This window comes from Atta colombica, unplaced genomic scaffold (assembly GCF_001594045.1).
Source record: "Atta colombica isolate Treedump-2 unplaced genomic scaffold, Acol1.0 scaffold233, whole genome shotgun sequence".
In the NCBI taxonomy this organism is placed as follows: Eukaryota; Metazoa; Arthropoda; class Insecta; order Hymenoptera; family Formicidae; genus Atta; species Atta colombica.
The window spans coordinates 559,120-573,376 of NW_017259331.1; the positions used below are offsets into that span (position 1 = coordinate 559,120).

The 14,257-nt window shown below is 28.6% G+C and overlaps 1 protein-coding gene across 4 annotated transcripts in view; it reads left to right on the top strand.

The window, feature by feature from the left end:
* LOC108688437 (parathyroid hormone/parathyroid hormone-related peptide receptor-like) overlaps positions 1 to 14,257 on the top strand; it is a 56,383-nt gene that overhangs the window by 22,764 nt on the left and 19,362 nt on the right. For all 4 annotated transcript variants that reach the window (XM_018194697.1, XM_018194699.1, XM_018194700.1 and 1 more), the window contains exon 2: positions 10,311 to 10,402. In XM_018194697.1, the coding sequence (XP_018050186.1) occupies positions 10,391 to 10,402 (12 nt within the window). In that variant the 5' untranslated portion in view covers positions 10,311 to 10,390. The remainder of the gene's footprint in view (positions 1 to 10,310; positions 10,403 to 14,257) is intronic.

Below are 14,257 nucleotides of genomic sequence, written 5' to 3' on the forward strand. Positions count from 1 at the left end.
TCAATAAAACATATTTAATATTTTTATTTAATGAATCATTTAATACTCAAAGCTTTTAAGTTAAATCCTTCAATTTGAAGGATCTCACATGCAATTGATTGTTATCATTCGGATTATTAGATTCAATTATACTTAATCTCCATACAAACAAATGTTACAGTCCAACAAAATGAAGCTAGACGTTTTGTCGAGTAATGATTAACTGTATTACGTACTCCAGAACTATTTGTAAGATTGAAGTGCCAATAGGTATTAACGGATATATACTTGGATGAAATATTACTGTATGAATTTATTGTATTGATCCGTCTGACTGACTAGTTGATCACATATTTAAACTTCTTTATTTAAAAACAGTAGTAGCATAAATCATTATACATATATAATAATATACAATATTATCACACATATATAATAATATATAATAGTTTAACAAATTTTAATAAGAGAAATGGGAATCATATTGGTCAATAATTAAATATACCACAACTTTAAATAATTGCGCTCCAAATTCGTATCTCTAATATTTGTACGCGTTGCATACCTATGTGGCAAACCAACTATTGATGATGAAATTTATTCAGTCATAGAGAATGATATACTTCTATCCTCTCTATCCTCTCAGCTCTCGAGGGATCTATCCAACTCGACCAACCTATGGAGAGCTTTTAGCGGAAAAGCTTTGCAGTTGCTAAACCTTCTTTAAATCAACTTGCAAAAGCACGTTGAAACTCCTAAACTTTCGCATAAAGTTCCTCCGGTAAATTACGACATTGTGTCGAGGTTTAATAAATAATAAATGACTGCGCCTACTGAACTCACTTGTCGAGAAAATTTGGGTCATTTCATATTTTCTATTCGTCCAGCAATTTCAGCAGTAATAACGATTGAAATAGGATTTGACCTATCATTGTCCAAATAACAGAACGTGTTACACAGATGACGAAGGCCACGATCGGAATTGTGGAATAAGATTATACTTTATCCAATAACTAGAAATTGATCTTTTTTAATGAGTTCAACTTTCATCTGTCCTTGTTGTTTTCATTAGCGAAGCGAACATTGAAACTACGAGCAATTAATTTGCCAGTCGAAAACTTGTTTGTTCTAAGTGTTCAGTTGGTCGAATAGTATACCTTAAATCATTGAAAGTGATTGTTATCACTTAGTGTCTGACAATGAGATTGCTAGTTGCCAATTAACTTGCAACTTATGTCTCGAACTCGTCCTCTCGTTTCGCTTTCTCATTTTAGCATTGACATTATTCAACTAGCAAAACATCGTGTTTATCTTTTGTCTAAAAGTTTGTTTCCTCGCTGTAGTTTACTGTAAAGATTTCCCTTGTTGCTTCTGCTAAGCTAAGCTAAATAATTGTTTCCGCGAATTGCATTGGACAATCATGAATATTCTATGAGGATTTCAATGAGACGTGGAATGTTCTTCTTTTCACAATAACAATTAAAAGCAGACTAGCACATACATGTATTTGTATGCATGGTTTTTCAGACAACAAAAAGTAATCGCTTTATAAAACGTTTTTTGTGTCTAAAAGACGTCTTACGTCACAATTTTAGGCTTTATGTTGTTTGGGTTATTTAAATATTAATATGCAGATAAAAATAAACCGTCATATAATAATTATTTCGTACCTCTTGATTATTATTCAAAAGCCGAAATTATTTATTACCGACACATATTGAACTAAATTTTTTATTCTCAATTATTGATGAAATATTAAACAAGTATTTTTGACGTTGCGAATTAAAATAAAATCCAGGAGAGTGATTCAAGAAGAAATTTCCGAGTTCTGTAAATAACCATTCGCGACATCATGACAATCATCCGCATAATTACGATTGGATTACAGTTGGGTGACCCAGTGATTCTTAAAATAACTGTGCTTAACGAGCTTACTCTATGAGAAGGCACCTGAAAGGGCGGTTTATCATTAACAAATCTAGCGTCTCGTGGGCGTTGAAATTGGCGAAGACCTGAAAGTTTAAACTAGGCGTAACCCGAAATCATATTACTTTTCGTTGTGAAATGAGGGTAGGTGCCAACGACGAGTATTATATTTGTCTCTGCTCTTCATTGAATACAAGCGAAACATAATCAAAGACAACATGCATTATTACATCTTTAAGAAAAGACAGCTTACAATTACGGTATCGCGTGCCATGTCTATCATTTGTTGTGCTGAACTTCTTGTTCAAATTAAGATCGCAAATAATTTACTCAATATTAAGGCACAAGTAAAAAGCGAACGTAACACGAACTTATTAATTTAATGAGAAAGCTTTATAAGAAAATTACGAGGGAGGGGGGGGGAGACGGGAAAGGTCAAGAAAGATTATAATGAGCTCGTTCAATTGAGAAAAATATAATAAGCAGCTTTCGAAGTTTTTCAATTATTCAAAGCTATTAAAACACCATATTAATCTCTTTTTATTAAAAGTTAATTAAAGTTGTTGTTACAACGTAGATGATTATATATTATTTGTTTACATTATTCGACGTCTTTGAGACATCCCGTATATTCTGTAGCTTTCTGCAATTTCAAACGGAATTGAAATTCTGCAAAGCCCTTGAGAAATCGGTAGAGAAAGAGTCGACGAAGTTATATGAATCATATTATCTTGGATAAGGTTTATGATCTCACTAGCCACCGTAATGTCCCAATTGGGTGTTTATTTGTCGCTGTGAACGTCTCTATAGAATTCTTTTATTATTCTTACAATCGGCAAATTTTCTGCCAACCAACTCATTGCACGCACCAATTTCAAGTCCTTATTTACGAGCGTAAATTCCCGCAAATGTGCATCAATCCTCTGAGAAACGTTGCAAATATTTCACAGGCTTTTCGAATATCCGCAAGATATTCAGGAAATACGATGCGGAAGCGATTTCGGAAGATTGGAAAAGTCTGATATATATTCTTTATTTGACGAAGAAAAGATTGGAACCGATTCACGATTTTTGTGACTCGTCAGATATATTTCGTATAAAACAGTCGTATAAAAAAAAAAGAACATATCTTTTTATGCTAGATAAATTGAATTTTGATGAAAATCTTTTCCGATTTACAAAATAACTCATTTTTTAAATAAAAATATTAGGGAAGGATTGACATACATTTATCATTTATTTGTATTTTTTGTAATTTTTGCAAAATAATAAACATATCAAATTATTATAAATATAATTACATTTATTTCTCGGATTTTATAATATAAATTTCTCAAATTTGAATTTTTCATATTTATTATACATGATGCATGTATACATCATATATAATAAGAAAGAAAAACAATTGGTTACTATTGGTTGATATGTAGAAATACAATGTAAAGAATGAAATTTTCTTAAGAAATACGAAAGAAACCGTCGATTTTATTTTGCTGTATTTGAATAGAACATACATATGAAAACTGGAAAATCAATACTAAGAGCATTTTGAATTTATCTCGAAAACGTGTATACAGGTTATCTGACAGAAAATATAACCTTAGAATATTCTGTTGCTCCCTTAGGAATAATATCTAATATTTTTTCTTTCAGACATCTATATAACGAGGTTGTAGGCTGCAAATGACATTGCCAAGAGAAATATTTCAAGCTACTTCAAAGAGACAGCTAATTATATAAAATAAATGTTCCCTGTAAATATCATTTCTAGTATACAGATACAACAATTTTTAATGCGAGAAATTAGTTTATAATAATAATTATAATAATAATGTCAAAAAATGCTAATAATTTATTAAGATTTTTGCATCGTTTAATTAATATCAATATAGCTATCATTTCTTTTTTATTACATATAATGCATATATAATATAAAGAATTCAAATTTTAAAAGTTAAATTATAAAATCAGAGAAATAAATATCTACATGATTACATTCATAATTTCTGCACTGTTCAATTAGAAATAAAGGATTATATAATAATGCAACATATAATGCATACATATAATGTACAAAGTACGAATAAAAATTTTTATCTATAGCTTTATTATTATAATAGACAGCATAATGCATATTTCTCTTTTCTCTATATATTTATTAATCATTTTATAAAATTCATTTAAAATCTGTTAAAGCATAACAGAGCATATCCATGACCAGTAACAAAGGTATCGATTCATCAGTACTATATATTTGCATACTATAACTGAAAAAGCAGCATTTCAATAGCGAACAGCAGGAAACAACTTGTTGGACATTAGCTTAGCATGTAATATGAATTCATTTGCAACAATACTCTCCAAGCAATCGATCAATAGGAGCACAACGAGCAGCACAAAAGCAGAACATAAAATCACAAATAAATATCCACTTATTCAACGAGTGGATTTACGAAGCCGCGAACGGGACACACTTCTGGGCTTTCGTCGCGTGACACGATCTGAAATAGGTCATCAGGTATGTGGACCAGAGCAGAGGCAAGTTGAAAAGATCCCGCGGGTGTCCTTAACGATTTTTCCTACTATTGTAATATTACAAGAGACACTTTTCCCTTCGATATTTTTCTTTCCAACAAATTGATATACCAATAATTGGTATATTTGGCTAGTAGAAACTTCTTGTTTAAATCACGTTTTTTGAAAGATTAAACGAGAAAAATCCGTTTAACGAACGATATCATGCGGAACCTTACCTTATGTAAATTGCGCAAAAATCAAGTAAAAAAGCTCGGCAATCAAAGAAACTTCAGGAGAAATAAGGTTAGCGTTTCACTAGAGGATTTATATTAGTAAATTCGCAATTAAACTGCTGATCTTGGACTGATGCAAATTTAAGAACTTTAGCGATTTTCTCGCTCCTTCAATCCCTCTATTCAACGCGCTGATGCATAATGCTAGAGTCATACATAAGGATATTATACGGAAACTTATATATATAAAATATCTTTGTGTCTTAAGTGGGATTAACTTAAACCTCATTAAACTCACGAAATCTTGTTTTGCATCGTTACAGACGTGACATCAATATTTGTGGGGAAAAGATTACCATAACAAGAATATGAAAGCTCAGGATCGCTTCACATAACATAAATGAGCAACGCGATTCTTCGTTTCCAATAGAACATTCAGTCTACTGAAGTGAAACTAATAAGTTTTGTGATAAGAATATGAGATATTTGAATGATAAATTTTTACTGAACAGTTTTTATTTTATATACATATAACGTATTTCCATGCGTATTTATATATGAATAATTTGAAAATTTTTCTTAGATTTCTTATATCTCTTATCATTAATAACGAGTTTTTAAAGTACAGTATAGAAAATATCTTTCCAGAATTATAGCTTTATCAAAATTTTCTTAGTTTTACGAATCGACAAAAATTTAATTTTTAAATCGGAATTTTAGTTTATCGGTGCAAGAAAGAAATAATGAAATCTTGATTTCCAAACTAATACAGGCTCTTTACTTGCATTATCGAATTTGTTCTTTCTCTTGCATTAAAATTTCTACAACTGTAATTTTTATTCTCAACATTCAAGCATCGATATCGCAATGTGTCCTCTTATTATTTCTATATCAACTGACATCGCTAGTTTCCCTATGTTGCATCCAACGGACCACAAAGCGAATTACCTACAAATATATACGTTCATCTCATTTTCTGATAAGCTGAATCTCTCAACTAATGTATACGTTATTATTACATATATACAACATAATCTAGAAGCTCTTCCTTATAATATCTTCTTTTTATTTTATATAATTTTTAAAATCACATTTTTTGTTATCTTCTATATTATATATCTTTATTGTTGATGATAATATATTAATATTTAAATTTTTGAATTATTTTTTTATCCATAAAATATTTTTCTAATTGAATATCAGTAATAAATATTCATTATACAGCATAAAATCAGTATGCATATTTGAGAAGTAAAAAGATTATGTTAAATTGCGGCTTCTTTATCATCAAAAGAAGAGAACTTTCATCACGAGAGGAATTGACATTTTCACGTAAATTAAATGAAGTACAGAGCGGTGAAGTGAAATACTAAGTACTAAATTAGTGAAATAGGGCACACGAGATGCAATTGAGATGCAATTGAACTGAAGATATCTTTTAGTTTATTATCTAACCTTTAAATCAGGGTTTCTACTCAAGAACTTTCAATCATAATCCAGAGTGATGCGAAAAATATTAAAGTTAATATTTTCTTTACATTTATTTAAATGTGTAAATATCTTCAATGCACCGAAAGTATGAGATTTCCATACATTCTAATATGTCTCTCTCAAACTGCAATATTTAATTATTCAAATACTATTTCGTTTATATTCTTCCATTCCTCTTTATTTACTTCGCGAAATTACTTAATAAATTTATAATTATAACAGAAAGCGACATTCCTCAGAACTCAATATCCTTAAGCAAAGTTTCTCATAAAAATAATTGATACTTTTACTAAAAACTTGGTGTTATAAATAAAGATAATGTACTTGGATACTTATAATAAAAAATATAATCATTTCTTACTCTTTTTATTCTAAGTAATATAACTATCTTGTATTATAAAAAAACCCACATCACGCAAAAGGTATATACAAAATAAAAAAGTAATTTTACTTAGCTTTAATTGAATTTTTGCTTGAGATACGTTTGTAGAAAACGCGAGATCTCAATTTAAGCTCATTAGGAGACTATGAACAATTCCCACAATTCCCATGATAGTATAATTGACTTTCTAAGCGTCGTCTCGGCGGAAGGGCTTTTTTCATAATTGTTTGATCATCCACGCTGTTGGCCTTATCATTATTTTATATCCGCAAATTACGTTTATTTTAATTTAACCGAATACATGCGCCATTGTTCAATATTGTGGGATATTTTTGTTGCCGGTAATTGGGAATTTTCGTAAAATCTCACTCGAATGCCTCCGACACTCGAACACCTCTCGAGACTCTCGAAACCGCAATGCTAATCTATTTCAATAGTAATCATGCATTATGTCGCGTTGAATGCGCATCGATCGATTAAACGTGAAAAACACACGGGTATATATCTACCCGAATTTTTAGCAGACAATGCAACTTTTAACTCAGTTATATTTACATATATTGTTTATATGTGTACAAAGAAATTTTAAAAATTCATGAAAAAATACATTAATATACTATTATAGACTTCATATATGGTCCTCATAAAAATTTATATTTGAATGAAAAATTTATAATTGAATGAATAACATACAGTACGCACAATATTTTTATAAAGTTAAATTATGTAATTTAACATACGTCATAATTTCAAGAAGAAAGAAAAAATACAAAATAAGAACATTAAATACATAATTTTTATATTTTATATATAGCAGCCGCAATCAAAAAAATGTAAATTAGATCTAATGCGACTTGAGTATACTTCATGTATGAGCTCCGTGATTTATTGTCCGAGTTACATTCTCGGTCGATAAATTTGATCCTGTCGAGCTTGACAAATTTGACATAACGGTTAACAATGTATCGCGGAGATAACCATTTGGAGGGCAATGTAATCGATAATGCAACGTATAGCCGACGTCACATGACATATCCTTGATATTTAAATTTATCAATCCGTTTATGACGTGAAATGTCCACAATCCGTTGCTCGCGAATGGATTATTATAGTCTGCTTTTAATCAACCATTGATGACTCTTTCGATAACCTTGTATTAATGCATGTAAAGTTAGTATGCATTTATGCATGCGAAAAGCCTGTGTTGGCAACGTTACCTTATAAAAAGAATACTCGTTACCATAACCGTTCTTTTTCCTAAAAAATAACTCGTTCCCATTACTCGTTATTGATTTGCAAAAGTAATTCATTACAGTTATCGTTACTCAAAATATAACGAATTATTTTTTCGTTTCTTTCTTTTCTTGATATTCTAATAGAATATTATATGCATATTATGTGCAGATTTTTGTGATAAATGTAAAAAAGATGTCAAAATTCTATTTTTTAGTAATTAGAGCTCAAAAAATATATATCTATAGTAAACATTGTGCGTTATTTTCTTGAATGAAATAGATGCTGTCATATCACATTAATATACTGCATTTTTTGTAATTTTTATACTTAAATAAATTTATTTTTCGTATTAATAATTTTTCGTATTTAATAAGATATCTTTAAATTTTAAATTATACGTTTAACTCTTAATATATATAATTTTCTTTTATTATTTATCGTGCATGATGGATCGTTTGTATGTGGATTAATTTCCAATTTTTGCAAATATACAAAATTATGAATAAATTCTTATATTGTATATATTTTAACATCTTTAAAAAACATTTGTGAAATTATATATTTAAAAAGAAGGAAAGAATAGAAAGAATTATTTAGCCAGATGCAGTATTTCGAAGAAAAGAAACAAGATATAAATTCATCGTGAATACTCTAAAGGTAAAATTATATATAATAAAAAAAGTATTGTTTGAAATTTGCATTATATGCATATATTTAATTTGTGAGACAAAAAAATTTTATTTTAAGAAATTAAATATACTGTAAAGATTATATCTGAATTAATCTATACATGAGTAGAATGAAAAAAGGCGTGATCGCGTGATTTAAACAGCCAATTAATTAATGTTTCATCTCTGTTTTCTAGAGTTTTACGACTAAACTTTTACACAGTTAGAAATAAAGTAACGATAAAAGTAACTAATAAAATCATTACCGTTACCCCAAAAATGTAATTGCGTTATCCAGAAGAACCGTTACTCAGAAGAAAATGTAAGATTGTTATCCATTCGTTACTGAAAAAAGTAACTTGTAACGATAACAACGTTACAAATAACGCATTACTTGCTAACCCTGCAAATAGCTGAAGACGCAATATGCGAACAATGTCAAATAATCCGCATTGCCAATAAATTCGCGGATATTAATTGGCAAACTATTTACATTTAATTTAGTTATTCTAAAGTTTGTACTGTGTTGCTTTCTAGCTTCATTCCATCAAGTACTGTTAATACAAATTTGATAATTAAATTTAACAGTAAATTAATACACAGAAACTATGTCCTAATGAACGTTTATGTATTTACGTTTATCTAACGAGTAATTTATTTTATTTTTTAACTTATCCATTTCATTAACTTGCAGGAACGATACCTTGTGTCTATTATCTACAAAGGCCGAACTGATACGTCAGATACTACTATCCTGTAATAATGTAATGGATACTTCGATATCCTTGATGACTCGAACAAGTTGCGAAATTCCGTGGTTGTTGTCAACTTCGGTTTCTCGATCGACTAATGATTATGGTATCTGGATAATAGACTGGAAAGGCGTAGTATTATAAAAGAAAAAGAAGTATTGATTGTCTGACCTACTAATACACAATTAATTAGAAAACAAACAAGGGTGTGTTAGGCCATTTCAGATATCGTCGATACGAGATTTCATTGATTCTCTCATTTGATTGTTCATCAACCTAAACGACCATTACTTTCGTAATGAACTTTCGTATAAATGTATGTCTATTAATAGAATAATAAAGAATATAATAATACATTTTGTTTTGATTGCTTCTATTTTTATAATAAATTTCTACATTAAACTTGTTTTAATAATACAAAGATTAAATATCGATAATATTTTTTATTGATATTTTTACTCTATCAATTCATAAGAAATATTATTGCTGTTGTGCAATTATACATCTATATTAGGTGTGGGAAAAAGTTCATGGCGTTTTTTTAATGCCATTTAACGGGAAAAACGCCACGAACTTTTTCCCACACCTAATATTATTAATAATTTTAATATTATTAAGAATTTTATTAATAAGAATACCGACATAAAAAATTGCCTTTTTATAATGTATAAATATTTATCAGTTAAATCGGTCGAGTATCATCGATTTAGTGTGAAATGCTTTTATCAAAATATTGTCAAAGCCTGCTGTTGTAGATATCAAATTCGATAGTAAATGCCCTGTTTTTGTGTAGAAGATTGAAGTTCCGTCAAAGCATTCCTTTATAGGTACATGACAAAAACATGATCTATCACATGTGCTTTCCATCGTATAAGCTTATTAACCACATAATGATTAATTAACATTCTATTCTAACATGATTAATAGTCCAAAAATTATTGTCTCGAAATAATTAAAAATATTGATACAATGTTACGAACAGCGGCAACAATGATAACCAACCGTGTTATAAAAGGAAAGCAACGTCTTTCTTTCTCCTTTTTTTACGATATTAGACAATATTTTTTATTAGACAATATAATATTGGATGATATCAATGATTAATTAATGCATAATATATTTTCAGAGCGAACTGTTCTGAAGATCAAAAAAATCACAGCTGCAAGAAGAAAACTCATTTGACGGACAATAATCCAAGAAATCGTCATGGAAACACATGTGAGTAATGAATTATACTGTAATGGCATATTCCAATTCTAATATTCACACTTTGTAGAATAATTGTGATTTTATTAATTTTTTCCATCAGTGATCATTCCATCATCTTTTTTAATTAGGAGCAGGAAAATGGTATTATTTATATAAAAGTATGATATTATAATTGTCGCTTTGTTTAAATTATGTGATTTAACATACATTAAATATAGTTTTATAGGATTGATTTACAATTGTGAGAATTTATTTCAAAATGCATAAAAAATATAAAAGAAGAAAATTAAATATATTTTTTTATGTTTTATATATATTTTCTGTACATATATTTAATCTTATCTCTTTTTAAACTTTTTTTACGTATTATTCTTTAAATATTTCATTAAATTAAATGTAAATCAGTGAAATCATAAATCGTCCTATTTATTATTAGTATTAATTAAACACAATAATCAAATTCCAAAGATACATTTTTTTCCATTGTTAAAAAAAGAAACAATTGCGAATTTCACACACACAATCGAGGAATAAATCTAAGAAACAAACAACAGAAATTGATTTCGTCATTATTTTGTATTCAGAACGAATCCTCTTAGCTATGTTTTTCCATGACAAAAGAATTACGTATATTCTCAGTAATTCTTCTGATAAGAAACATTTCAGAGATTCTGACAAAAGAATTAAAGAAAGACAAATCAAAACCGAAAAGTTTAACAGAGATAATTCTTAATATCTTATTTAGCAAACTTATTTAGTAACAGTCTTTTTGTTTGATAGTAGTAATCTTAACTTATGTATAACTTATATTATAAAGTATATTACTTGATGCGATCTTTTCATTTGTTGATACAAAATTTTATGGCATACACGAAATCCGGAATCCACAGGAACATTCACTGAATATTTCTGCTGGTATCTTTAAATTTTCGCAGAGAGATAATCCGCTAAATACATACAATTGGAAGCTTTATCGCAAACTAAATGTTTTCCTTGAAGTGTGCAGAAAATGCCAGAAGGGCTAGACAGATCGTTTTGTAGACAGGCTGTCGGACGGCCTTTCGCGTGGTGAAACAATTAATTAAGTTTTCTGAAATATTCTTTGCCGCAGGAATTCTAAGAACTTTTAGCTTAGTATAACTTCGGTTATCGAGACATACAAACTTAAACGAAATATAATTCAAACATTTCTGTTCTCCGTTTCGTCTTTTTTTAGTTTGGCTCTTTTAAAATAATGTATATAATTGTCTATTAAATAATATTTTGTGTTAGTATTACAGTCTCATCTGAGTTATTTAATTTCTAATACCACAATTTGTATCTGGTTTTTGTAAATTTTGCAACATATATCACATTTCGAATATGGAAAATTTACTTAACAGATTTATTATTTAATAAATTTGCCAATTAAATTTAGAAGTTTTTGTGAAACTTAACAATAAAAACATGATAAGAAATTTAACTTTTTTATCTGTTATTTTAATTATTATTCAAAAGCCTACTTACAAGGATCGTTATGTAAAAAGTATACATATATATATTTAACATCTAAAATATAATATTAAATCTCTTGTTGAACATCTTGTATATCTTATTATTACAAAATTTTAAGACTGGAATTTTTTAAAAATTCTTTTTTTTTTGGAAATAATTGCTTAAAACATTGCTTAAAACGATTCGCAGTATGTTTAATAAATTTCTTTAAATGCTACATTGTTTGCTAGAGTCCAACGATTTATTATTTAAATATCAAGATTACAATCATAATTATTTATTCCACAAATAAAACGGATTTTAAACGATATTACATGATTTATCACAAAAATTATATACGAAGAAATTTTGAATTTGTTGACCATAATAAGTATTATTTTCAATCTCATTGCACGCATACACTCTTACTGCAACTCTTTCGTTTAATTGAAAGTGCATTAACGCAATGCATCCTCTCGTTTGCAATGTAAATATTGTTAATATTATATCAAATTCAGCAATACCATATTATTATACATTAATGGTGAAAATAGTTCTAGATTTAACATCTATATATAGATTTATTTTGTATATTATAACTTATACACATTTGAAAGTTGAGAAAAATCACTGTATTTTTATAATGCAAATAATACATTAATACATAATATTAATACATAATTTGTTTTTTTTTTAGCTCATTGAAATATTTGAATCTCGCGATTTTTAAATTCTCATTTCATACGAAGGAGAGGAAAAAATTAGAGTTATTCAGAAATTCCTTTCAAAATAAACATCGTCAATAAAGTTCACTGAGTATAATAATAAGTTTGTTAAGTAAATTTTCTAAACAACTTAAAAACTTATATGAAAATCTTACATAAATAAATAGAAACAATACTTTTGATTGTATATTCTTGATATCATTGGAATGTTTGCAAGTTTTCGACATGAATGCGACTCCAGCAAATTATTATATTTCCGAGCTTGTTCGATATTTCGCATACGTAATGAATATAACTTCTGCTTCGTAAACGCTTATAGATGCTTACGTAAAAGCTCTGGGCATCTCATAAAATCCTATCATTTAGATAACGATTACGATGGAACACAAATTTTATATTTTCCCACATGCGATTTCCTATGTGGAAACTCGTTTGCGCTTTTAAATCTTCTTTGCTATTCCGTAAAACTCAACGATTTTCAGCGAGGTCAAAGTGTAACTTCGTGGCAAAGATTCGTCGATTTCGTAACAACAAAATTTGCTCTGACTGCTCTGACACTTTGCGAAACTTCTCTCTAGGAGAACCGTGCGCTGATTTCGTTTCGGACTGCAGCTATCGGTACGCATTCCAAGTATTCCGTGGAAAATACAATGATGCGGGGATTTGGAATTGGATCGAGCGATCCACCATTTCCAACTTTATAGGATCCAACTTTATTGTATCAAAACTAGAAATTTGTGAAATGTCATGAAAATTGAGAACAGGAAAAGTTTAGGAACTTTACTAAATTTTCTGAAGAATGAAAATTTTTGGCTTTAAAAAAGTTTAAGTTTGCGTCATCATCGCAATTTTGAAGTACTGTCAACTCAACAATTAAATAAAAGCAGTGCCAGCAACATGAATAGTAATTTTTCTCACGTTCTCGTGTTAAATTGTTCTTTTAACTTTTAAAATATATTTAATGATTTTCACATCGGGACTAAAATACAAAAAATTTTTTAATATTATTGAAAGTATCAAGGAAAATCATGAAATTTTGCTTGGAAATCAAGGAAAAATTTTACAATGAAAAATTTATGACAACCCTATTTTAATGCATAGATACAACAAATCAATACCTTTCTCTCTCTTTTCTCTTTTATTCTCTCACCCTCTCATACACTCTCTCTCTCTCTCTCTCTCTCTCTCTCTCTCTCTCTCTCTCTCTTTCTTTCTCTTCTTTTCTCTCTTTTTAAAAAGCTTTTGTTCAGAGAAAGATGTCACTAACATTTCTCATTTTTTTATTCTTTTAATAGTTTTTATTCTTTTAATCTTGTAATTAATTTGTAAGTTGGAATGAACGTTATAATAGTAGATAATTCAAAATCACCAAGTACATTTGTGCTATTTTAAAAGACTAGGCAAACGCGACATTATGTATGCGATGTGTAGCGCGATATATGTGTTGTGCTTCATACAAGATATTGCTTTATGCTACACTGAGAAAATTGCTGTGACACGATATAAAAATTTTTGTGCAATATATTGTAAAAATATTTTGTACCGCGAATTTGTTAAAATAAATCCTCGAAAAACATTTCGAGAATGTTCTCATGCTTTTCCAAGAATATTCTCATATCTTTAGTTAAAATTTCAATAATTTTTATCTATATATATATATATATAT